Raw genomic sequence first — 23,581 nt, forward strand, 5'->3', positions numbered from 1 at the left:
TACACTGACCAAGAAATGAGAATCACAAGGAATTAATTGGCCAAAAGAGCCATGAGTAAAATTTTATTCTTTTGATTTATTAACAAGCCACAGGAAGTGCACGGCCATCCAGCACAGCACTGAAACATCCCATCTTCAGTCCAGAGGCGTGCGGCTCCATGCAGAACCTGGAGGTCCTCCTCCTCTTCCTCCTCGCTTCTTTAAAAAAAATGTAACCAATCGTGGTAGTACCGTACCAAACTGGGCCAGCGGAGCGCGGTGATCCTCGCCAAACACGGATGACGGCTGCAGGAGGCGACATGAGCGCGGCGGAGGAAGCTTGGACTCAAACAGCAACAACAATTATAACTATGGAAAACCTCAAACTTTGTGCTGCAGAGTCGGAGCTGAACCCATTTGCTTTGAACTGCAACCGTTTACCCAGAATTCCTCTGTTCACTTCCTCCCCCAACAGTCCAGCCCCCCCTCTCCATCCTTTGTGTTCTGCTGTAAATAAAACTAAAATAATATTATGAGGATAAAATCGTAGCAGCAAAGAAGTAACAGATGAACAGCGGCTATAGCAGTAAGTGACCCTTGAGCAAATGAGGAAGGCGTGGCTTAGATGTCCGTGGGTTTGGGCGGGGTCTTCAGCTGAGCTCATCTTCCATGGGTGGGCACCCTGCCGAGGGCCGCCATGACGCGTCTGAAGCGCTCGCACAGCTCCAGAGCGGAGAAGCTGGGCAGCCTGGGCGGCTCGTGGAAGCTTTTGATCTCCGTTGAGCAGTCGAGTAACTTGGGGAGGAAGTCGGTCAGCTTTTCCTGGAGGTTCGCTGTTGGCAGAAGACGACAGAGTCAACGCCAGCAGCAGATCTGCACATCCCACAGTAAACACGAGGAAAGGGTGGGTTCATGGGTGGTTACGGTGGTTGTTCCACAGAGCCGATAACGTACAGCTCTTCCTGAACAGGAAGTGTGACGGGCAGCGCCTCAAAGACCACAGCGGCATCTAAACCCACCACTGTGAACGAGCACGCCAGAAATGATGCCGACCTGGCGGGGGTGGGGCAAACATAACAGCATGGGGCTCTGTCAGGGACTCACGTTCCATCTCCTGGCCCAGGTAGGAGCACCAGCGGTTCCTCATGTCTTCCACGGCGAGCAGGTCCCTCTCGGCATCGTGGGCCAGCAGCAGGGGGATGCAGGGGACCACCAGCTCGTTCATGACGCCCAGACCCGTCGTCACGTCCGGTTCCTCTCCCGTCTCGAACATGGAGGCCGCCTGTTCATTTAGTTTCTGTGGGAAGAGGACAGATCTGCATGAGACGCAAACCACACCAAGTTATGCCGACTGATGGTGAGGCATGGAAGCTGAGCACATGGATCATCTGCACTGTGCCAGAAGGCTTGTGGACCAGAACCAGTCATTGCTCCACATTCCTGCAAGCTATCCTCAGGCTCCTCCCATCAAGACAGGACCAGCTCCTCTGATCAGCATCTAAATGTCATCAGTGGCTGATTCTGTGTAACTGAAGGGGAAGATCTTTCTGCTCCTCACATGATCGCCTGCTGTGCTTCAGAAAAAAAGGGCTTCAGTGACCCAAACAGAGTTCCAGTTCTGATGCTCGTCCAGAGAAATGAACCAGGAGACCGGACGGCTTCATCTGACGTTCAGAAAAACAAGTTATGACTGCAGGAGGACTCTCAAACATGCAAAAGGCTTTTAGTATCAATGTTTAGGCAGAAAAACACAGAACAGCAGTTCTTCCCAAACACAATGCAGTCTCTAAAAGGAGACAGCAGGTAGAAACAGACATTTGAGTTCTGCTTTTGTTGATCTGACCTGCCTGTAATGAAGCCTAAACAAAGAAACATGCATTTCTCGTTACTCCCAGGTCCTTCTGCAGAGCTCCACAGGAGAAGATGCTCTGAGCAGCCATGCTGTTGGTGCTAATGTTGTATTATGTTGGAACATCAGCATGAGCTTAGCTTCATTCTGGTCCGGGTTTGGGTTTCTGTGCTGTGGTGGCAGAGCCACGCCCATCAGTGTGAGCTCATCTGACTCTGAGGGGTCCCTTTATGACTCTCCACAGACTCTTCCAGCTTGTTAAATCAAACAGATCGTGACCAGAATAAAACGGTGAGTGTTACTGCTGTAATGGGAGTCCGTCTGCGACCATGTCTGGGCTGTTCCTCTGACTCCCAGTGCTCTGCTGGAACGAACCCGCTGACCTCCTCTCAGAGGAGCTGCGTGTTTTGGCTGTTCTCAACCGTTTAGAGAAGTTTTCAGTGAAAACGGGCTGAAGGTGAGCAGCTGTGAGGACGGAGCCAGAGGTTAGCTTGGGACACGCCGCCGTCTCCTGTTCACGCTCACTGGACCCCCCCCCCTCCCCTTCCCCGCCATTACGTGACGAGCTGTGAGGTCACCGAGTGCAGCTGGGAGACTGATCAGACCCGTGCATGCCCCCCACCCCCAGAAAGAACCAATATCCTGACAGCAGTCCTCACCAGCAAACACTGTCTGCGGTAAAGTCCCAGCAGCTCCTGGTCGTGGCCCCGGTACAGGCCTTTCAACAGGAGCTCCTTGTTGTACTGGTATGAGTAAACCAGATACATCAGGGCCTCCACATAACTGCAAGCAGAGCATAAACAGACATTAAAAACAGATAAAACTATGACAGAAAGTCCCAGAACTCCAGGGAGGGAACCGTTTCACAGAACAAGAACTCGATGAACCGACCGTTGGGACACACAGACTGGAGGACACTGCCCCCTGCTGGAAAGCTGGGATAAGACGCCGAATGAAACCAGAAACTGAATTTCCTGCAGGGAATGCTGACCACTTAGGCCCACTTTATGAACTTATAATATTAATAGTTATTATTAACTATCCTTTAAGCTTCAGCATTTGTACTTGAAACATGCTTTGCAGTTTATTTGAGGAGTTGTTGTAGAATTGGTGGCATCAGTTATCAAGTTAAACTTTTTTCTTATTTAATTCTTGGTTTGTGTACAATTTCTTAAGATAAGCATTAAACAAATGTAGTTTTTTTCAAATATGTCTGTCTCCTAAGTGCTAAACAGACTTCCAGATGAGCTGGAAGAGGTTTCCTTACTTTGACTGCTGAAAGAGCTCCAAACCGGTCACCATGAAGGTGGTGGTCTCACGGAAGTTCCTGTAGTCCTGATGCCACGTCTGTCAAGAGAAAAGCCACAATTCCTGAGACCAATGCTGCAAAGGAAAGCTCAGATCAGCCACTGCTGCATTTCTCACCTCATACTCATCCATGTTGACCTCTTCGGGTTTGATTAGGTCCAGTTTAGCACGCGCCACATTCATGATGCTCTTACACCTGACAGGAAGGACGCAGCAGTTAGCATTAGGGGCTTCATAGGTGAGACTCTCGACTCAAGGCCTCAACATGACCAAATGGACTTTTCTGAGATGCCATGAAGGAGATTTGAAGCATCCTCCTGGAGGCTCTTATCCACACACAAATCTATGTATCTGACTCAAAGTAGGAAGTCAAGCCAACCATCTGAGAGGTTTCAACAGACGGGAAGATAGGGAACAACATTTAAAACACACGCCTCGTTTATCTTTTCTTTGTTTGCGTCTTTATAGACCAGGGGTCGGGAACCTATGGCTCGCGAGCCATATATGGCTCTTTTGATGGTCACATGTGGCTCGCAGACACATTTTTATTTTTTTATTTTTCATTAGACCAGTCCTTCTCGGGCGCGATGCGATGCCAGAGGCGCACAGTAGTAGCGGTGCTTGGAGAGAGAAATCTGCGCCAGCGCTATCAGTTACTATTATCTATTATTTCACAGAGTTTGTACCACCCGGAAACCTGTGAATTGCCGTGCCTAAAACTGCGCGCCCCCGTCTCTGAGAAAGAGCGCGCAGTAGCGGGGACGGGATGTGAGAGGGAGAAAGCAGAGGGTGGGGGTGGAGTTGTGGGCTCGGTCAGTAAGGTGAATCGCGCAGGGATTGTAAAAACGTAAAACCTGCTGCCCGTCACTCACTGCAGTGTGTGAGTGTGTGTTTGACTCCCCGTCTGCATGTGAGCAGTCTGTCTCACATTTACAGAACATTCAGACCTACGATCACGTTTAAAGTCTCAACGCCTGCATGAAGCAGAAACTCACCACGGATCAACCAGACTAGACCATCAGCAAAACTACCACGAGAAATACTGATCATTTATTAGCAACAGAATAACAACGTTATTAAAAATAATCCACAGACTTATTGTCCTTTAAAAGTGTTGAAATTATATCAAATGCACACATTCATTTGTATATTTAGCTTTAAACATATTGTCGCGGACTGAGTTTAACTTGGCTGTTGGGCCGCGTTAAAAGTTCTGGAGTTCCTTGAACGCATCAAGCAGAGATCTGATTGGCTCTCAGTTCTGTCGCTCAGCCTGTTGTTAGTTAATTTGGACCAATGGGGTTCAGCTATGGGCCGAATAAGGGAAATGGGAGGGCTGGAGCGGGAGCAGGGGAATATAAAGTTGGGAGAAGCGCTCTCGTCTCGGCGGGAGAGATTCAGGAGCTGCTGAATTAATTTACGGCATTTGTTACAGCCTGCATTAACCAGAATAAAGAACCTTAAAAGAGGTTAAGTCTCAGTGTGGGAAAAGGACACTACATTATTGTATGGCTCTTTCGAAATTACATTTAAAAATATGTGGCGTTTATGGCTCTCTTGGCCAAAAAGGTTCCCGACCCCTGTTATAGACTGTCAGAAGCTGCTGCTGTGGACACTCTGCTTCCCTCTGCTGGTCATTTGTGAGGACAACCACTGTTTGACACTAATGTGTGAAACAGACATTTCTGCCGTCTGAAGCTCATAGGTTTTAAAGATCAACTCATTAAATAAGAAGAACTTTGCTGGAGTCCAAGACTTGTTTTCAAAACAGCAGTTTGTGATGCAAACATGTTTAAACAGGCGCTTCAGTGAAGTCGGTGTTCTTCATAAATGTACCATTGACTGTAAAATAGAACTGGACTGAGTGACCCCTCCCCCTGGTGTTCAGAAAAGGAAGTACCAGAGGGTCCCCAAAAAGCTGAAATGCTGTAGACTTCCACAGAGAAGTAAACAGCAGTTATTCAGTCAGTCATTCTATTGGTCAGAATAAACTATCTTGATCTGATACCTTTTTTGATGAAGGGAGAAGCAGAGGGATTTTATGAGATGTTCTAGTTCTTGGCGTGGGTGAAACTTCTGACTCACCTCTCATCAAAGGCCAAGTTTCTGTCAGCAAACTGAGTGAGCAGAGTCCTCTCCAGGATTTTCTTTGGGGCCTGGTTCTGGATGAAGTAGACGATAATGTGCTGTAGTCGGTAGTCGTTCTCAGGAGTCGGGCCTTCTTGGGCAAACCTCACAAGTCGCGCGTATTCCAACTTTATGGCCTGACAGAGACAGAGAAGAGGAAGGGGTTAAGGCTCTGAGGTGGGGCGGAGTCTCAAACCTCTGGAAGGACTAACGCTGGATTCACGCTGATCTGTCTGCGGCGTCTCGCTCTTGCATTACGTTGGGAGTCCGTCTCACCACCGTCAGTTACTTTACTTCATTGCGTCTCCAGCCCCCCCCCCGGTTTCCAGAGGAGGGGTGGGTTTAGCCCCCATACCCTCTCCTCACTGAGTCCTTGTAAAAAGTCTGTTTTTTGTCATGAACGACCTATATTAAACTTTCAGCGTCCATGGCAAAAAGGATGCTGGTGTCATTTATGGTGTCACCGTTGGGACGCCACCTTAACTCTAAAATAAAATGGTATATATTTTTGAAGTACAACAAATGTTTTTCTGGCTTTTTAACCACAAAATTGACGCGTTAATGGACTGGAAATGGCTGCTATGGGAAGCTTTCATTGCAGAAGGATGAGCGTCAGACGCAAACATGACGGAGTATGTTTGTAATGTAAACCTTCTGATTGATTCATGAACGTTTCACTTTATGGAGACACACTGCAGTGGGACCAGTGTAGATCAGGCTCACAGTCTGGACTTCTGCAGCTCATCCGAGTCGACACTTTTGTGTGACTTTCGGTCATTTCTGGTGGAATGTGAAAGTTCAGTCCCACCCGAAGTGTAACTGCAGACGGGTGGATCAAGCTAGATAGCAAAAGGAGTTGGGTGTTTTTCTGAGCGATGGCAGAGCTTCACTCAGCGTCTACGTCACCGAGGAACAGCGTCAGACATGAGCAAACACAGCAGAATGACAGTGGAATGGGGGGGCAGAAAGGAGAGAGGGAGTACCTTGAAGAAGGCTGCCTCAGGACCGCTCTTTTCATAAATGCTGCTGGATTTGCCAATGGCCATAATGATGCCCTGCATGTTGGGGGTCATCATCGTCTAACCAGGAAGAAGGAGCCGCGTTAAACACAACAACAGGTCGTCACGGCGATCTGTGCTGTTAGAGCATGCAGACACCAGCCGTCCATGCACTGTTAGAGCGGCAGGGGGGGTCTGTACACAGCAATGACCCCAATGAAGCTTCAGAGCCCCAACACAACAGGTCTGTCAAAAAGCCGAGCGCCCCCAGATGCAGAGCAACTTCAGAAAACGCAGGGGTGGGGGAGTGGGGGTGTTAGTGTCTGTGAATGACATCCTCAGGCTGAGGTCAGCACACAGCAGCAGATCCACTCCCCTGTGGTTCACACCTGGTCATCGTACCCCCCCTCCTCTGACTCAATGACAAACGTCCCCACGTTGGGAATGGCCACCTCTACTGTGCGCTGGCCTAGGGACTCCTCCTCTGCAAGCTGCTGCTCACAGGGAGGGCTGGGGGGGGCGCTCATCTGGGTCTCTGGCTGAAGAAAAGAGGGATGGGGGGGCGACTGTGGAAAAAGGGCGACAGAGGAAACAGCAGCGTGACTGGAAGGATTAGAACTAGAGCCAACAGGGAGGGGCTGAAGGGCATCTCCATGTCCTGCTTCTGTTGCTTTCAGGGTCGCGTCAGACCGACCACCCCCCCCAAGGCCCCCAGGTCTACCTTCTCACAGGATTCCAGCTTTTTTGACAACGCTTTGGATTTTCATCAGCTGAAATTTATGCTTCAAAGTAAAAGAAAGACTGGAAACCGTCTGTGTGTCCAGAGGTCACAGATCTACTTTCTGATGTTTCAGTTTGCTGATATTTTTTCATCACTTTAACATCAGAGCTTTAGCTCCAGTGTTTACATTCTACATATGACTCACGATGTTGATGTGAACGATAGGTTATATGTCAGAGCATTGTTTTTTTTTAAGTGTTGCTGGCAGCATCTCCGAGGATTAAGGGTTAATGGCCGACCAAGTGTGCATTATCACTTTTTCACGCACGCCGTGGAAGCTTGAAGCGCCCTCCGGTTGCTTCCTCGAAGTGCGTTAAAAAGTGATAATGCACACTTTGAAGGCCATTAACCCGCTTATACCATGGTCACTTACAAAAGCAATAAATATAAACCAGTTTTTAGTCCTTAATTCTTTTTTTTCCCCCGATTTGGATCATTTTTCTCACAAAAAGCTGACTATTTGTTACGTGGTGCGGCATCCACATCGCGCCGCACCACCGCTGCAGTCAAGATTCGGCGATATAAAGCGATATATATGTGCTGATCTCTCCGATGGGTTGAATAAAGCATCAGTTCAGAGAGAAAGTTCACCTCTTACCGCTTGTTTTTGTCCAAATGATGAAGCTAAAGGTTGTTTTAAAGAAGCCGGCGCAGTAATACAAAACATTTAAGCTAGGTGGCCGGAACTTTTTCTTTCACCGTGCGGTTATCACTGTGGTATATCACTTTTTAACGTACACCCAGCAGCCAATCAGAACAGAGTATTCACCCAGACCATGGTATAAATCATAATAACTTTGGCTGCAGAACGATTACTCTTTTTACACACTAGACGTTGGAGCTCCTGCAGCTCAGTAGGTCTTTCTGCACACAGTCTGTGCAGAAACGCCTGCTCTGCTTGGAACAGACTGTGGATCAGGAAAGTTGCTGCAGGAAAACTTTCTTTGCTTTTTCTATTTTGACCTGTTTAGTCAGGACTACTGTGTGGTGTTCATGTTCATATAAAGCTGAAAGCTGCTCATAAACAGTAGGACAGTGATCATGGGGGTAAAGTGAGTCATTTCCAGCTGATGGGTGGCGGTGCTGTGTCTGCATGGTACATACAGCATTTAACAGGGCTTCTGGCCCCCTCTCCCCCTGCTCAGCAGCAGCCCTGGAGATGGCCCTCTCAGTGTCCTCCTGCAGGTGCTTGGAGTCATTGGTTGGAGACGGTTGCTCCATGTACTCTGGGTCCTGCTGGGGGGCTGCAGGGGAGCAAAGCCTCCATCAGACAAGTGTGTCCTAAAACTGATGTTATCCAGCATCCCAAAGCATCACAGAGCATTTTTTATGCTTTAACCATCACTTTTTCAAGACAGACAGTGGAAACAGATCATACATTAACAGTCTCCTTCTCAGAATGTGATGGGGCATCAACCCTCCAGCTATAAGACTTCTAAAAATACAGAGAGCAGAGCTGAAATGCTGATTCATGCTCAGTTTGGTTTTTCTGCTGAGTCTTCTGTCACTAACCTGCATTGTCGGGGGGGCTGGACTCGATGCTCATGGGCTGTGGGGATGGAGAAGAGGTGGAGGTGCTGGATGATGCAGCAGCTGCAGCAGCTGCTGCTGCGGCGGCAAGCGCCAGCTTCTCCTGCTGGGCCTTGTGAGCCTGCAGGGCATCCCACTCCTCAATCTCCTTGTCAAACAGCTCGTTGTCCTCCTTCACGTACTGCTTCAGGTCTGGAAGCAGTTTGTCCATGCCGCTCAGGATCTGACCGGTTTCTTTATCAAACTCCTCTGCAAGAGAAGGACAAAGGAGGGAGAAGTGAGGGACCGCCCTGTTCAGCCGTCCGACTATATCCAATATGGAAAAATGGAACCAAAAAGCATCCATCAGTCACTGATGCTTCAACTGTGAAAGACAGTTTGTAAAAAAATAAATAAATAAAGAGAATCCGGCAAAACACAATGTAGGATTTTAAGAAAAGAAGCGATTTTGGTTCATAGATCATAGTGAGAGCATTAAGAATGAAGTCAAGAAAACGATTTTCCTCCGCCTTTCAGCCTCCACCGTTAGGGGCCGCCACAGTAAGTCAGCTTAACGGTTGGGCAGAGACTTAAAACTGGTACCTATGTATTGCTTTTGTAAGTAAACGTGGTATAAGCGGGTTAATGACCTTCGAAGTGTGCATTATCACTTTTTAACGCACTTTGCTGAAGCAACCGTCCGACGCGAAGGCTTTCACGGCGTGCGTTAAAAAGTGATAATGCACACTTCGTCGGCCATTAACCCTTACATAATGGACACCTAAAAAAGAAGTTCCGGTCACATAGCTCAACTGTTCTGTATCGCTGCTCTGGCTTCTTTAAAACAACCTTTAGCTTCATCATCTGGAAAAAAAGAAGCGTTAAGAGGTGATCCAAGATCCGTGCTGGCCCAGCCGGCAAAGCGGAGCGGTGCCACGTTACCGTGACAACGTAACGCACCATGAAACAAATAGATTGAGCGATCCAAACTGAGAAAAATGACAAGAATAAAGTCCTAAAAAATGATTAAATATTGTTTTTTTTGTCAGTGAGCATGGTATGAGCAGGTTAATGGCCTTTGAAGTGTGCATTATCCCTCAAAAAGACGGTTCAGGCTTCTTCTGATAAAACACAACTAGTCTGTCATTAACCCTTACATGAAAACTGAGGTTTGTCATTGCATTTTGGTTATACAGGGTACAGGGTGATATTTTAAAAACTAGAAGGAGGTGCATTTCCAGAAGAAAATGCAGGGTTGAATGCTATATTGGTGAATGAAAATTAAACTTAAAGGGTAATATGTGGCAGAAAAAAAAAACAAGAAAGATGGAGATGCTCAAAGTTTACCATTAATAGAGGGAAAACAGCACAATAATAAAAAAGATATGTTTGTGGAAAAATGCAAGCTCCAGATATCAAATTGGTGAAGTCGTGCACCAAAGTGCATGTCTCATGCCATAACACCACCAACCAGGAATATTGAAAAGGACATATAATCCACATAATCCTGGAATATCTTGAAAAGTTCAAGGATTTGAAGGACCAAAACTCATAGCTGCAAAAAGCTGAAAGAGCTGAACATTTGAATAGTTGAATGGTTAAAATAGCTGAAAATTTGTAGAAGGACTTAAACGGCAAAAAATGGCAAAATATACTAAAAGAAAGAAAAACAAACAATGGGTTGAAGGATTTATAGCATTCAACCAATAAGATGCAAAAAAAAAGGTTTCGGGCTCATAAATGAAACCCCCCCCCTCACCAAAAAAAAGATAAATGTCCCTGGAAACCAAGAGGGGATCAGATTCTGGTTGTGCTGTACTGAACAGAACTCCTGTGTTAACAGAGGACTTGAGAACAGGAACTGAAGGCCAGAAAAGGAAAAGCCTCCTTTAACGACACCTCAAACTAAACTCAACCTTCTTTAACAGCTGAAGTCTGAGGCTCTGACACACAGAGCGCCCCCGCCCCCCACTGGATCTGTACCTTCAGTGAGGAAGGGTTTCTTGTCATTGATGTACATCAGACAATAGGCGCTGGCGTTGCGGTAGCCCCCAAACGAGTCCCTGACCAACTCCTCCCACGACGACTTGGTGACTGAAATGTCATTGTACTTCATCCAGCAGTGCTGGTGGGGGTCGTAGATGTAAGCCCAGTAGTGGCCCGCATTGGCCTGGCCCTCGTGGACCAGAACCGCATGAAGTCGGTATGGAACCTGACAAAGCAGCGGAACATTAAAGAAGTCCTGCAGCGGTTTGAGTGTTTGGATGTCAGCCGCTCACCTGCATCATGGATTTGTCCGAGTACATCAGCTCAATGGTTCTGTGGATTCTGCTGATGCTGCCCTGCAGATCTGGGGGGGGGGGGGGGGGGGGGGGGGCACAGTGTCAAGAACAACAAGACCAGACTTCAGGCTCCATCTTGTCCTGTGGGACCCACCTCTGGTGTCGTTTTCCACCTCGCTCCTCCAGCGGTGCAGACACCCCTCCAGCACCCGCAGCTCCTCCTCTGTGATGTGGCGGGGGGCGGGGTGCATGGGCAGGTCTGGAGGTAGTCGGGACTGGGTGAAAGGCTTATGAACGGAGACCCTCTGCTGCTGAGCCGGGCCAGGGGCAGCAGCAGGGGCCGCAGCCGGGCCGGAGCTGTCCTGGGGGGGAGCAGAGTCCTGCTCAGCTGTGCTGTTGGGGGGGAAACGGTGACGATGGTGAAAGGACTGGCAGAAAATACATTTACAACACTGTGAGGTTGCGGTTTTCAGACAAAGATGGCGGCATGGCGGTGGCGTGCAGAAATCTGCAGGATTTCAGTGAAGTACGCGGTTCAGAATCTGTTGCTGCAGCGCCCGCACTAAAGGCCCGTTCACACCGGGACGAATTTCGCCCGCCATTTTCGCCGACGTTTAACGCCTCGTGACTAGACAAAGGGCACCAATGTGAGTGTGCACACCGACGCGAAAAAACGCCACGCGTCAAAGCGTCACTTTTTAAAAAACGCCTCGGGTTCGTTTTTTTGGTTTGACGCGTCGCCTCTAAATCTACTCGACCAATGAGAATGGCGCTTTTGCACACGTGTCTGGAGCTTCTGAAGTTACAGTAAAACACAACTTGGGGGCGCTCAAACACAAAACTGCCTTTCTGAGCACACATACCAGCGAAGAAGATAGACGCCAAGTAGCGTCTACACAGCCGCGAAGAAATAATGACGGACATTCTATAATATCCCCGAACCAAGCACCAGTTGGAGCTACTGGTGCTTGAAATATTCATGTTTTCTTTGAATTATTCTGACAAGCGCGTAAATACTTGCTTTCTTTTTCTGAGGGAAAAGCGACTTTAAGAAGCCTAAAGTTGCGCAGCGCCACCTTGTGTACAGGAGTATTTCTGTTTTACATTAAGCCCCATCTAATGTCAGGGAATGAAATTGCATGTTCGCTCGGCTCATCGTCAGCGAAAATCGCCTGGGTGTGAACACAAAAAACGTGGCGAAAAACGCTGGCGAATATTCGTCCCGGTGTGTACGGGCCTTTACCATGGTGACTCCTGCTGTTATAAACTCGTCTTTTACAGTACAGAGAGCAGACTCACAACAAAACCACTAAACATTGGATCTCCTCTTTCTGTTGTGTCATTGGTTCATAGATCATAGAAATATTTCCTGTAAACTGGCTTCAATCCATGAATTAGTTTATATATTTAGCAAACATAAATCCACAGTTTTGACTAATTTTACAAACTCACAATAATTAAATTACAAGTATATGCAATTCATTGTTGACGTCAAGTCTGCAAAACATCAGTTTTACTATTCATTATAAAAATAGTGATTTCAAACTGATGTAATACAAACTAATCACTGTAAAGTATATCAATAAACGACAAAAATATAAGAAAAAATACATATCCAAAAATCTTGTCGACTCCCTCACATGTATTTTTATATGTTTTATAGCTGTTTTCATTTTTTTATGGGTTGACAATTTTTAACCGTCTATCCTGCAGTTTCCATACCTGAACCCCTCTCAGGGAGATACAGTGAAATTTAGAATCTTTAACAGTTTAACATATTTGATCCTCTAAAACTGGATTTATTATCTCTTAAATGGAAAAGTCTTTGGTCATTTTGAACATGGTTTAATATTTGTTAAATTAATCAGGTCTCCAAATTCTAATCATTTAATTTGTTGATGAAAGAACAAAACACCGTGTCCAGAATGACTGATTTGAAAAATGTCTAACTTTGTGAAGAACACATATTGATTTAGATATTTTACAGTTTATGTCATTTACATGTTTCCTCTGACTCCTGTTTTCATTACATTTTATTTACGACACTTTCAATTTCTTGATCATTAATCATAATTGTCTTTTTAGCGTCAATTGTTCTATTTTTAAATACTATAAACTTAGTTTTATTTAAATTTAATATGAACTTATTCAGACCAGATCAACTTTTAAATGAGTAGGTTCTTGTTCTGCTGCTCCTCCAAAATGTTCTCTACAACAAACAAGATTGTTTTCGACAGTAAGGAAACAAACAAACTTTAAGGTACAGAATAAATAATGGCCCCAGAACCGAGCCTTGAGGAACTCCACACTGTATTGGCATTTTTTGTTTGTGTGTTCAGTGTGTGTTTGTGCACATATCTGTTTAGAATGCATCGATGTGAACTTGCCTTGGTGGCGCCAACTGTTGTCCTGTTGCACCACCGGGGGGCGCTGACGTGTCAATGTCTTCCACTGGGGAGGTGCACACAGGCTTACTGGAGGCAAACTCCATGGCATACTGGAGGACATCTGCCAGAGGAAACCTCTTGGGGCCTGAACCGTAACTAAGATACCTGAAAGAATGGAGGGAGAAGAAGGAGAGAAGAAGAATCAAATAAAGGCCAGAGTGCAGCACCATCTTTGAAGTGAACGTCTGTGCACCTCCACAGCGTCAGTCGCCTCCAACCTGCTGATCTATGTTGGAGCGTTCTAGACTTAGACCTGAGCTCATGAGCATGTCGTGTGACGGGTGTTTTTTCTGTTTCGACGGTGCCGTGTGCAGACGCTGCAGCGTCTGCATCCTCACTCCTCACAGCACAAAGCCACAGACGGACATAAAGGACGGCAGTGTACCTCTCCAGTCGCTGTTGGAGCAGAGTCAGGTGCTCTTTCAGTCGCCGGATCTCCTCCCTCTTGATCCTGGTGATCTCCCTGTTTCTATCCATGTATCTGTGCACAGCCCCAGCAGAGGATTAGGGGGGGGGGGGGGGGGGGGGGGGGGCTCTTCAAAGACACATGATCACCATCATCCGTGTTGGCATCACCTGTCCATGTAGAGCATGGAGGGGAACTCCAGCTTGTTGTGGATCTTCTCAGGTCGTCCCAAAGCCTGGTTGAACTCGAACCTCGACAGTTCAAAGGTCAACACGGGGGGGAGCTCCGTGAACCAGTGCTGAAAAACATTGAGTTGAGACCGTTTCAAACGTTGGACGTCACTCTTTGGTTTTTGAAGCATTTCAATGCAGACGGGAGCCTGGGTGACGTGCACAAGTGTTAAGGCATTTGAATGAGGCACGGAGGAGGAGGAGGAGGAGGAGGAGAAGGAGGAGGAGCAGCACACATCCAAGCTTCATCTGTAGGACCAAGACGAAGCTCAGAGAAGACAACTTCTCTGTCAATACTTCCAGGCTGTGAAACAGGTTTTGTCCTTCAGATGCTGACAACCGCTTTGCTCCGTCTGCATGTACTGTACTTTGATTAAAATCTGATTTATGAACATGTTTAATTTTTGTTTCATGGATGTTGGGTTATTTTTGCTGTCAGGTGCGTTGGACTGATTTTTTCCTCTGAAGTGGGTTTGTGCTGCTTGTGAACAAATGCCATAAAAGATGAGTTTTTACATAGTCCGTACTGAACATATTAGTATCAATTCATAGATTTTATGAATGGAAATACATATATTGTTCTTGTTTTTTCTTTTATTAGCCTATTTTTTATCATTGTATTAAAAGAAATGATAAATTAATGAAAGATTCATCTTTATTCAGTTTCTATATTCAGCTCCATAAAACTGTTTTATTCCAACCCTATAAAATAGGTTGAGTGGACGTCTGAAAGCCAAGTGAATGGTGGTTTGTCATGGTTAATGAGTGACCCCAGCCTGACATGTGATCACGCCCTGGTCACGGGGGGCACCCTCTTCCTTTTTCGGTTCCTCAGCAGAGGATCCGGCTGCCGTGCTCAGTCTGCATCACTGACCTCTTGACCCGATTTGGCAGAGTTTTCTGCAGAGTGCAGGGACTCGATCTCCCCCTCGATCATCGCCGCCTCCAGACATTCGTGGAGGTCCTTGAAGCCGTTCACCTGCAGGGGGTACTGCCCAAACATCTCTGTGTTCTCAAACTTTTTACCTGTAGTCAAAGGGAACAGCGGACAAACCAAAGGTGAGATCAGGCAAAGTCTGTGTGTGACCCAGCATCCGACCCCCCCAGCATCTTACAGCTCATTTCAGCAGCTTTTTCTGCACCTTTTCTGTTTGACTCCTGCTCATTTAGCTTGAAGCCAGTTACTTGATGGGGTGGTCACAGAGATCACAGGTTTGGACCCCCCCCTCAGTGACAGTCAGTGTTGAACATGTGTGTCAAAGGGGCTTACAGCACTTCAAAGAACGTAGACTTTTGGGTTTCCTTCAATGCATAAACAGACTTCATCCACACCAGGAAGGTGTGATCTCCATCGTTACCTTCTGCCTCATGGAAACCTAACTTACAGTTACCTTAAAGCCCCATCGGTGGTCACACACCAGGGTGGGAGAAACTCCTTCTCCACATGCTGCAGCCATTTAACCCCCCAATCCAAAATCTAAATGCTGAAGAGCACAGAGGCATTGGATCCTTTGACTATGGATTTAAACCTGAGCCCTCTCCGCCTCTTCCACTGAGCTGCTGAGCCCCGCCCTAAAGCGGTGGGGGCCAGCAGACACAGATGAGGAGTTCAGGACCACCTTCAGGAGGCTCTGAGCCAGCGTCGTCATGCATAATAAACAGAATTTTAATCAGCCGCCAAGGTCTCCTCCAGTCAGCGTAAGCTCTGGTGTTTTACAGTCATTAGGATGAGGTCACCTTCCATGACTGAGGGGGGAGACTCCCCCACTCTCTGCATCCTGGCATCAGGCTGAGCTTCAGCCTTCTTACTCCTCCATCATGCTACTCTGTAATGGCAGAAATCATGGGCTCCCGCTCACCTTCCAGAACCCCCACAGCGAGGAAGCGGCCGTAGAAAAGCTCCACCATGGGGTTCTTCGGTCTCTCCCCCTCCCTGAGAACAAGGGATGAGAAACTGTTGCAAACACCCTTCAGGTCATCTGGATCAGGTCCACTAGAAGCAGCTTACCTGTCTTCTGCCTTCATCTGGAAGGCGTCCTCCAGCCAGTCCAGCAGTTTGTGGGTGAACTCACTGACATCCTGCTGTGGAACAAACATCATCACACATCTGTCTGTCACGCTTCACTTCACACAGAAGCCTTCTATGGATCATTGAGTCCCTTCACAAAGTGGGACTGTCAGTGTGATACGGGGAGGACCGCTGGGGGAACTGGGGCTCAACAGTGAAGGAGCCACACCAGGAGAAGCAGCAGGAACGCTCCTGTATTCCAGCTGTGCAGAGGTTGGCCTGGAGGGCCGCAGTCCTGCTGTAAAAGGTTGGCCACACGTGATCAGCCGTGAACAGGGCCATATCCATAAACATGCAGGCCTGCAGGTGTCACCCCCTGGTTACGTGGAACCATTGCCCCCCCCCCCTAAAGACACTTTCAGGAAGTCTGTGATCCCGTGCAGCAAAGGACATCGGGAGAAGCTTACCTGTTGTGACTCACTGGATTTGAAGGCATCTTTGAGGATTTCCACCGCCCGTGAAGGGTCTACATATTTCCTCTTGGAGCCCACCATGAGGGAGAAGAGGTTCCTCAACTCCTGCATGAAGAGCAGGTATCTGTGCTCCTGCTCAGAGCAAAAAAAACAGAAATCAAAGTTGGAATCAGGGCAGTGAGAAAGCTTTATGGTCATTTGCTGTGACTGGCAGGCTTCTGCAGGTGTAGCGCAGTGATTCCTTTATAGCGACAGTCAGTGCAAAAACACACAAAATACAGGAAAGACACCAATTCCTGACAAGGCTTTGGGCGTCTGCTTCCAGTCATTTATCCTAAACATGAGGATGTTTGAATGTTGTCAGTCTCCAACTCTACTGTTAAATGCCGCACACCGACATTAAGACACCAGAGAGCATGGCTGTTGTTTCGCCATCATCTTCATTCTGCAGACCTGACCGGAGGTCAGCTCAGGTCAGCCCAGAAGGCTGCTGCAGATCAGTGTACAGCGGGTTTTTTCTAACAGATGAGTGACACAAATGAGGCTGTGCTTGTGACAAGAGGACTTTCACTGCTGCAGGAAGCATAAAGAGCTCAGCTGCAGAGTAAGGGCCATTAAAGCCGTCCACAGTTTAATGAGCGACACAAGGTGAGGGCGGGGCCACACTTTGACAACACCGCCACCCAGCAGGTTTGATCCTAAACAGCTAATGACAGGCCGAAGTGGAGTCAGTGAAAAAGAATCTTGGTTTCTGAAAACGGCAGGTGTTGGAAACAACCAGAAGAATCCAATGATTTCAGCTACAAACACAAAGAGAAACCATCTGTGTTGGGTATGACAGTTAAAAGAAGTGAATCTGTGTCCAAGCTCCAAAGCTCAGGTCTCCTCTCCGTTACTGAGAGTCTCATGACTGACTTAACCTGCAGAAACTCCACCTTTCAGCAGATTTCTATTCATTTGTTTGTTGTTATTTTGTGTCCATGTTATTACTGAAGCTTGACTTAAAAGACAGGAAAAAACCTTAACAGGACTGTCAAACTTCAGGGCAGAGTCGTATTAAACATAATTATCTGTGTTGACATGTCTGGAAACAAACTCAGAATCTGAGGTTTTTATGGTTCTAATGGCTGGTTTTTGCTTCTGTGAACAACGTCAAAGAGGATTTTCATCTTCTCCATTTCCAGACGAGGACGACGTTTGTCCATGATGACCTGGGAGATCTTTAAGGCTCCTCACGTTACCTGCAGAAGCCCCAACAGACACCTGCAGCTCCACCGCCTCACCTTCTGATTGCGCGGCAGGTCGTGGACTCGTGCAGGAGGTGAGTAGTTCAGCACCAGCCTCTGAAACTCCAGCAGGTTGAACAGAGACTTGTATGTGAGGAGAGAAGAAAACATGGGAGCAATGATGAAGAAATGCCACCATGAAGGCTTAAACTGACAGTTTCTGAGCAGAGATGGAGCAGAGAAGCAGAACGTTGTAAAGCATCACAGATTCATCTCCTGTTTCTTTGGGGAATGGATGGATGACAAACCTCCAGCAGTTTCTGTGGACACTTACCTGTATGACAGCGCTGAACCAGCAGGTGTTCCCCACATTTTTCAGACCCACAGGGCAGTTATCCATCCTCTTCCTCTCATGTGGGTTAGGTGAATCACTCCACACTTCTGTGTGGGTCCGCTTTAGGCTGGCCTTGTTCTCGGCTATGCTGGCTTCCAAAACCCTGAAAAAAAAAACCAAATATGTGAGAATTTACCCGAAAACCCAAATCAATAAATATCTTCGTATCATTTGTCTGTACCAAGAAAAACAATCTGATTAAAGCAGATTGTCCATTAAAAAAGTGGCAGAGTAGTAAAACAAAAAAAAGAGCTCAAACTGAAGCTGCTCCACTAAATCAACCAGACCACCATGAAGGCCCCCCCGCCCCCCTTCTGTTTGCATGTCCATCTGTGAGTCATGTGGATCTGTCCGTAACAACCTGAAGATGACTCAACAATATAGAACAGAAAACCTCTGTGTAGGAGTCAGCAGGAGGATGAACTCCCCATCACAACACAAATAATGAATCCACCTCTACAGGCATTAAAGCCAAAAGTAGAAAATTACGTTTTTTGATGCGTTCACCCCCGTGACAAAGTGGCTGTTTGCCTCTTGTCCAAAAGTGTGTTCATAAACTTACATTTTTTGACACACGTGGGAGGAGCTGCTGTCAAAGGCTTTTAGCCTTAACGCAACATGGAAGCTCTACAATGCATGGAAGGCACAGAAGACGTTTAGAAATCAGATTTATTCCTTTTAAACCAGTAAACACGCCTCCATGTCTGGGTTGATGACTCTCCCAGCTCGGTGAGCCTCACCGTCTGCTGCAGCTGCATGGATTTAAGGTGGGGCTTTGGTCTCTCTGTGACCCACTTTGACAGCTCACTGTCCTGCATTAAGCCAAGGACGGAAATGATACAAATTAAATGAGACAAATAGGAAAAAGATCATAAAGTTCAGGAGGAGAACAAACGATCAGCTGCTCCTCCATGTTGGTTTTGGTTTCTACCTGCTGATCACATCATCAACACGTCACGGGCCAAAGCTGAGTTCCTCATTGGTTGACACGACGTGAAGTTTCACCAAACTTCAGATATTTGAACTGATTGATTTGAACTTGATGCTAGACTGCCAGTCAAATCAGGCGACAGAACCTCTCATGGTGTCTGTGAAGGTACTTTACGGTGAAACCCAGGACGCCCCTAACTGCTTTGCACGTTTGAAAAGGAGTGAAAAACTGTATAAACTACCAGAATGTCACTTTGTCTTTCTAACTCAATAACATTGACTAATGAAGCCACTTCTCATTTAAACAGGCAAACTGAATCCACAGAGCTGAGGTTCAGCAGTGTGATGAAGTGTTTGGAAAGGCTCCAAAGAGTCAAAACGGCCTGGAAACAGTTCAATCATTTGCTTTAAGAAGAGGAAGGAAGAGTTGTGCTCCTCAAGGCAGTGAACACCTCTGAGTGTCTGCTGGCCTCCCACCTGCTGATGGCCTGCTCCTCGTCTGTGATGCCCGTCTCCCTGAAAGCCCGGTTGGACTCCTCCAGGCTGAGGGCGATGGCTCTCTGCAGATCATCTTTATCATCCCCAGTCAGATCAATCACATCTGCAGCAGAGCACAAGCAGGGAGGTGTTTGAAATGCTGCAGCGGCGGGCGGTTCTGCAGCGCAGAAATGCTGAGGGTCCTCACTGGTGTCCGCCTGGCTGCCAACACTGATGTATCTGTCATTGGACACCTGGGACGTCTGGTAGTAGGTGGTCTCATCTTGTTGAGGAACCTTGGCGTTCTTCTCAGTCAGAAAGGCCACAGCTTCAGCCAGGTCTCCATTGCTCACCTGAAGCAACATGGAGGAAAAAACAAACAACAGCATGGAGTGTGCTTTTGTAGTGCTGGAAAACTGCTGAAGGTGCAACAAACCGAACCTGCAGGGCCTGCTGAAGCAGCTGAACGTCTGTGGTGCCGGTGACCTCTCTCAACTGGTTTAGGAGCGTCTGCTGGTGCTGCAGGAGGACAGGAGGACATCCGTTCAGAACACAATCACAGGAGAGCTCTGCTCAACATCCACTCGGAGCTTAAAAATGAGGTACCTTTTAGCAGAAAAAGGAAGATTATAAAAGTTCAACGCAACAGAAAAGTCCTTTCAGATAAGAGTGTCTGATAAAGGACTAGAACAAAAGATAGGAGGTCTCCTCTGGGAAAAAGTGATGAGCAACACTGTTTGTCTAAATGTGGACCATCGATACAGTTTGTTACCATGGTTTCCACAGAACCAAGTGTCTGGACAAATAAAGCCAAAGATATGCGACTTATCCTAACAGCTGCAGAAAAAAGGATCTTTCCCAGGCAGCCAAGACACAACAGCCACAGGAAAGTCAGCGCTGACTGTGGAGATCAGGCTCCAGTCGGAACCCAAACACTGTTCTGCAGCTCCAGAAAGAAGCCAGAAGCTCAAAGAGGCTGAACAAACGTGATGCTAACGTGTACCTTCAACATGCAGTAAAGCAGTACAGTGCTTTTAAAACAAGAGCTCAGAACTGAGCAGGAAGTTCACAGGTGTGTTTTCATTTCAACTGAAAGCTGCCATCAAACACAACAAGGAGGTAAACATGGAGTTTTCTGGAGGTTTATAGCAGCTGTGGGAATCTTTTCACTGGAGTCCACTGAAGCTTTCCTACCAGAACTGTACACAGCGTCCAGACAGGAAGGCAGCGCGCCTGCAGCCGTCGATGAGGCGCAGCTGCTGGAAAACAGCAGCAACGGCTAAATCAATGATGTGTGTGCGATCTAAGCGATGAAAACAAGCTGGTGGGCGTGTGTGCCGAGGTAATAACCTCATCTATACTGCTACTGAATGTTACATGACCACGATGTAAAGCAGAATAACATCATGGTTGATCAGCAGCAGACTCCATCTCTCTGTTCGATCAGGATTGGTCTTAAAAAAGGGAAAGTTGAGGTTTATGTCGTCGTCTTCTCCTCCCAGTAACACATGGATGAGATGGGCTTCAACGTCCTGCTGTTTCCTCCTGTACTGGTGCCTTTCCTTACATTCAACATTTGGTTTTTATGTTGACAGTAGAGAGAAAATCCCAACCAACATCAGATTTTAAATGTTTCTAGACAGTATATTTGAGAAATGAGGGTGGACTGAGATGCTGAAATCTGAGCATTTATAGTCGAGCATGACTTAAAATGAGAAGACCATTAATCTTAGATCAATCTCTGACTTCAGGTAGAACCATGTTAAAGATTTAGACGGGTCTGAAGAGAAGCCTGAGAGTGAAAGCGGTTTTCTTCTTCCACTGCCCCCCGTGGCTGTTAGCGGTCTGTGACTTGATGAAGTGGCTTCTTCTCTTTTCTCTGCCCTCTTCATTAACCAGAAGGTTAGGATGTGTGTTTTCACCAAATCCCTCCTGGATCAGTCTGTGCAGCGTCCTGACGACAGGTGAGCAAAGAAACACTCAAACACCTCACGTGTAAAAGCTTTCACCTAACTTTCCCCCAAGAGGAGCTTGGCTTCACAGGTCACCATGGTAACCACTAAACCGCTGTCTTCTTCGTGCCATCTCTTTGTTCTTTTGTCTCTCGGCACAAGAGTTTGATTTTAGGCAATCTTGAATTATTAGGAATAAATGAATCGCTGGCATTCAGAATGGTTGTTTTTCTTGGTTTGGCGGTTTTCGTGGCGCCATGAGACCACCTCCGTTGTGAACCTGTGTTTTGAGATGACATCACGTGCACTGTAAAAACGTCTATGTTTTACTGGCTACAAATAATGGCGGACGGTTTCGGACACAGTTGGGTCCGGGTTTGTTGGCATGTCGGTCTGCAGAGAATGAGGTCAGTCACACTCGTGACTTTTGGGCCAGGCTGACAACAAGAGCAGTTGCTCTGACGAGCACAAACACATTTCATCTCCATGTGACGCGACTGGAATGAGAGCCGCTCGCCACGCCGATGTCCATCGCCAGCATTTGATTGCACGACACAGACGAGGCTTTTCCGATCCACAACGCAGGATTTGATTCTGTATGTCAACAAGTCCTAGAAACAAACAGCAGCTAGTCAAATCAGAACACGGACAGCTGAGGGGTTCAGTATGGCAGGTGTTTAACAACAAAGTATGAACTGATAGAATGAAGATTGAGATGTGTTTTCCCCGTAACTGTGGCGAGCAAAGCCCCTGATGGGGGTCAGAGCGGTTTGTGCCAGGGGGTGTTATATGTGAGCTACATTTCTACTTTTAGATTTGAGTCACTGACAGGCGCTTCAGGGTTATGTTTGCTCTGAACATAACCCTGAAGCGCCTGCAGGGAGGGGCAGGTTTCTGCCCAGACCTGCCCCTCCCTGCTGACCGGTAGACCAGTGAGTCACATGCAGCTGACCTACAGGGGGAAATACCAACCCAGATGCCAGCCTAGGGGCTTTCTTGCCCCGTGGAGCTCTTTTTGAGCTGGTTGGGCTAAAGACAATAGAATGGGGTTAACAGGGATCCAATCTGAGCAATTTTGGACATGTTCTAAGACAATATGTGGCCAATCATAACATGTATTCCAATAAATAGCTGTTTCCTCTCTCTCTCAAACACAGTACTTTAAATATTGGAAAGTGCTGAAGCGAACCTACTCAGCGTGAGCATTAGGGTGTGTTTGGTTAATCTGATGTCCAGACCTGTTCCTCAGCAACTACTCATCAGCTGGACTGAGTTTCCCAGTTTCTGATTGACTGAACACACCTGATCCAGGTGACCAGAGGGTGGGCAGTAGCTCAGAGGAACAGGGTTGAGACCCCTGGACCTGTTCAAGTAAACAAGCGTCTCCAGGCAGAGGATCAGAGTAAACCTTCAGGCAACAAATTAAGGGATGTAACACAATAACGTGCCTCCAGGCTATGAACATGCGCCCGCAGCCAAGCCTCGCGGCTGGGGCGCGGATCCACTTTGTACACAAATATCAAATGATCGCGTGCGAGCGAGCGCGCGCGCGCTGTAAACATCTACGCAGCAGCCGCTCCAGTTCCGCGGAGACTGGATTCTCCGGTGGGGTTCGTCGCTTCCCGCTGGGACTGGGAAGCCCCATCCGTCAGTTCACGTCCGGAACTGACCGCGGAACCGCTCCACGGTGTCACAGAAACCCCACGTTCACAGCAAAACATTCTTCCCCGTTCCCTGTGTGGCTCCGTTAGCCCACGGTGGCTAATAAACAGCTAGCATAACAGTAAATAACGCAGCGTCGAGCAGTAGAAAAACCGACAATTCTGTGAAATTTCAAAGCTGTAACTGGCTTCTAGGGAGCAGAAATGTCTACAAACTTACAAATACCGTTAATTACTTAAGAAAATCCGCTTCTTATCTGTACTGGCGTGGTTCAGCCCCCAAACTATGCATTTCTGTCGACAGGCTAATGTAGCTACTAGTCGTTTACCTTCTGAGAATGCTGCTGGAGGACATTCTGCTCCACGGTCATGGCCGCTGCAGACGCCGGAAACGCGCTAAAACGTCGACCGGGAGGGAAACACGCTCGGTACCAAACAGCTGAAGAAAATCCACGGAGGCTAGGACGTCCCCTCCTTCATCGGCCACACAACGGCCGCCATGGCAGAGTGACTGGCACGCTCGAAAACAGAAGAGTGCCGCGCC

The 23,581-nt window shown here is 47.4% G+C and overlaps 1 protein-coding gene across 3 annotated transcripts; it reads right to left on the reverse strand.

Annotated features, from left to right (window-relative positions):
• Nucleotides 1-32: 32 nt before the first annotated feature.
• On the reverse strand, nt 33-23,581 carry usp25 (ubiquitin specific peptidase 25). Of its 3 annotated transcripts, none has more exons than XM_023962203.1 (26): nt 23,367-23,581; nt 19,866-19,943; nt 19,633-19,777; nt 19,425-19,548; nt 17,958-18,120; nt 17,681-17,767; nt 16,392-16,529; nt 15,925-15,995; nt 15,776-15,849; nt 14,791-14,942; nt 13,857-13,984; nt 13,666-13,761; nt 13,221-13,385; nt 10,988-11,226; nt 10,831-10,901; nt 10,535-10,763; nt 8,555-8,821; nt 8,147-8,286; nt 6,651-6,827; nt 6,247-6,342; nt 5,222-5,400; nt 3,254-3,332; nt 3,096-3,175; nt 2,488-2,611; nt 1,084-1,276; nt 33-812 (listed from the first exon to the last, which is right to left on the reverse strand). In XM_023962203.1, exons 1-26 carry the CDS (start codon nt 23,406-23,408, stop codon nt 640-642), a joined length of 3,510 nt encoding a protein of 1,169 aa, XP_023817971.1. In that variant the 5' UTR covers nt 23,409-23,581; the 3' UTR covers nt 33-639. The 3 variants fall into 3 exon arrangements, with proteins under 3 accessions (XP_023817971.1, XP_023817970.1, XP_023817972.1); XM_023962202.1 differs by having other exon boundaries at nt 15,925-15,998; XM_023962204.1 differs by lacking the exons at nt 6,247-6,342; nt 6,651-6,827 and having other exon boundaries at nt 15,925-15,998; nt 23,367-23,580.

This window comes from Oryzias latipes, chromosome 14, assembly GCF_002234675.1.
Source record: "Oryzias latipes chromosome 14, ASM223467v1".
In the NCBI taxonomy this organism is placed as follows: Eukaryota; Metazoa; Chordata; class Actinopteri; order Beloniformes; family Adrianichthyidae; genus Oryzias; species Oryzias latipes.

Coding starts and splice junctions, on each gene's coding strand:
- usp25 (XM_023962202.1), bottom strand. CDS start 23,408: ATGACCGTGGAGCAGAATGTCCTCCAGCAGCATTCTCAGAAG. Junction 17,768..17,957: donor GGTTCAGCGCTGTCATACAG/GTAAGTGTCCAC, acceptor CTCACATACAAG/TCTCTGTTCAACCTGCTGGA. Junction 2,612..3,095: donor GAGCTCTTTCAGCAGTCAAA/GTAAGGAAACCT, acceptor CTCTGCTTGCAG/TTATGTGGAGGCCCTGATGT.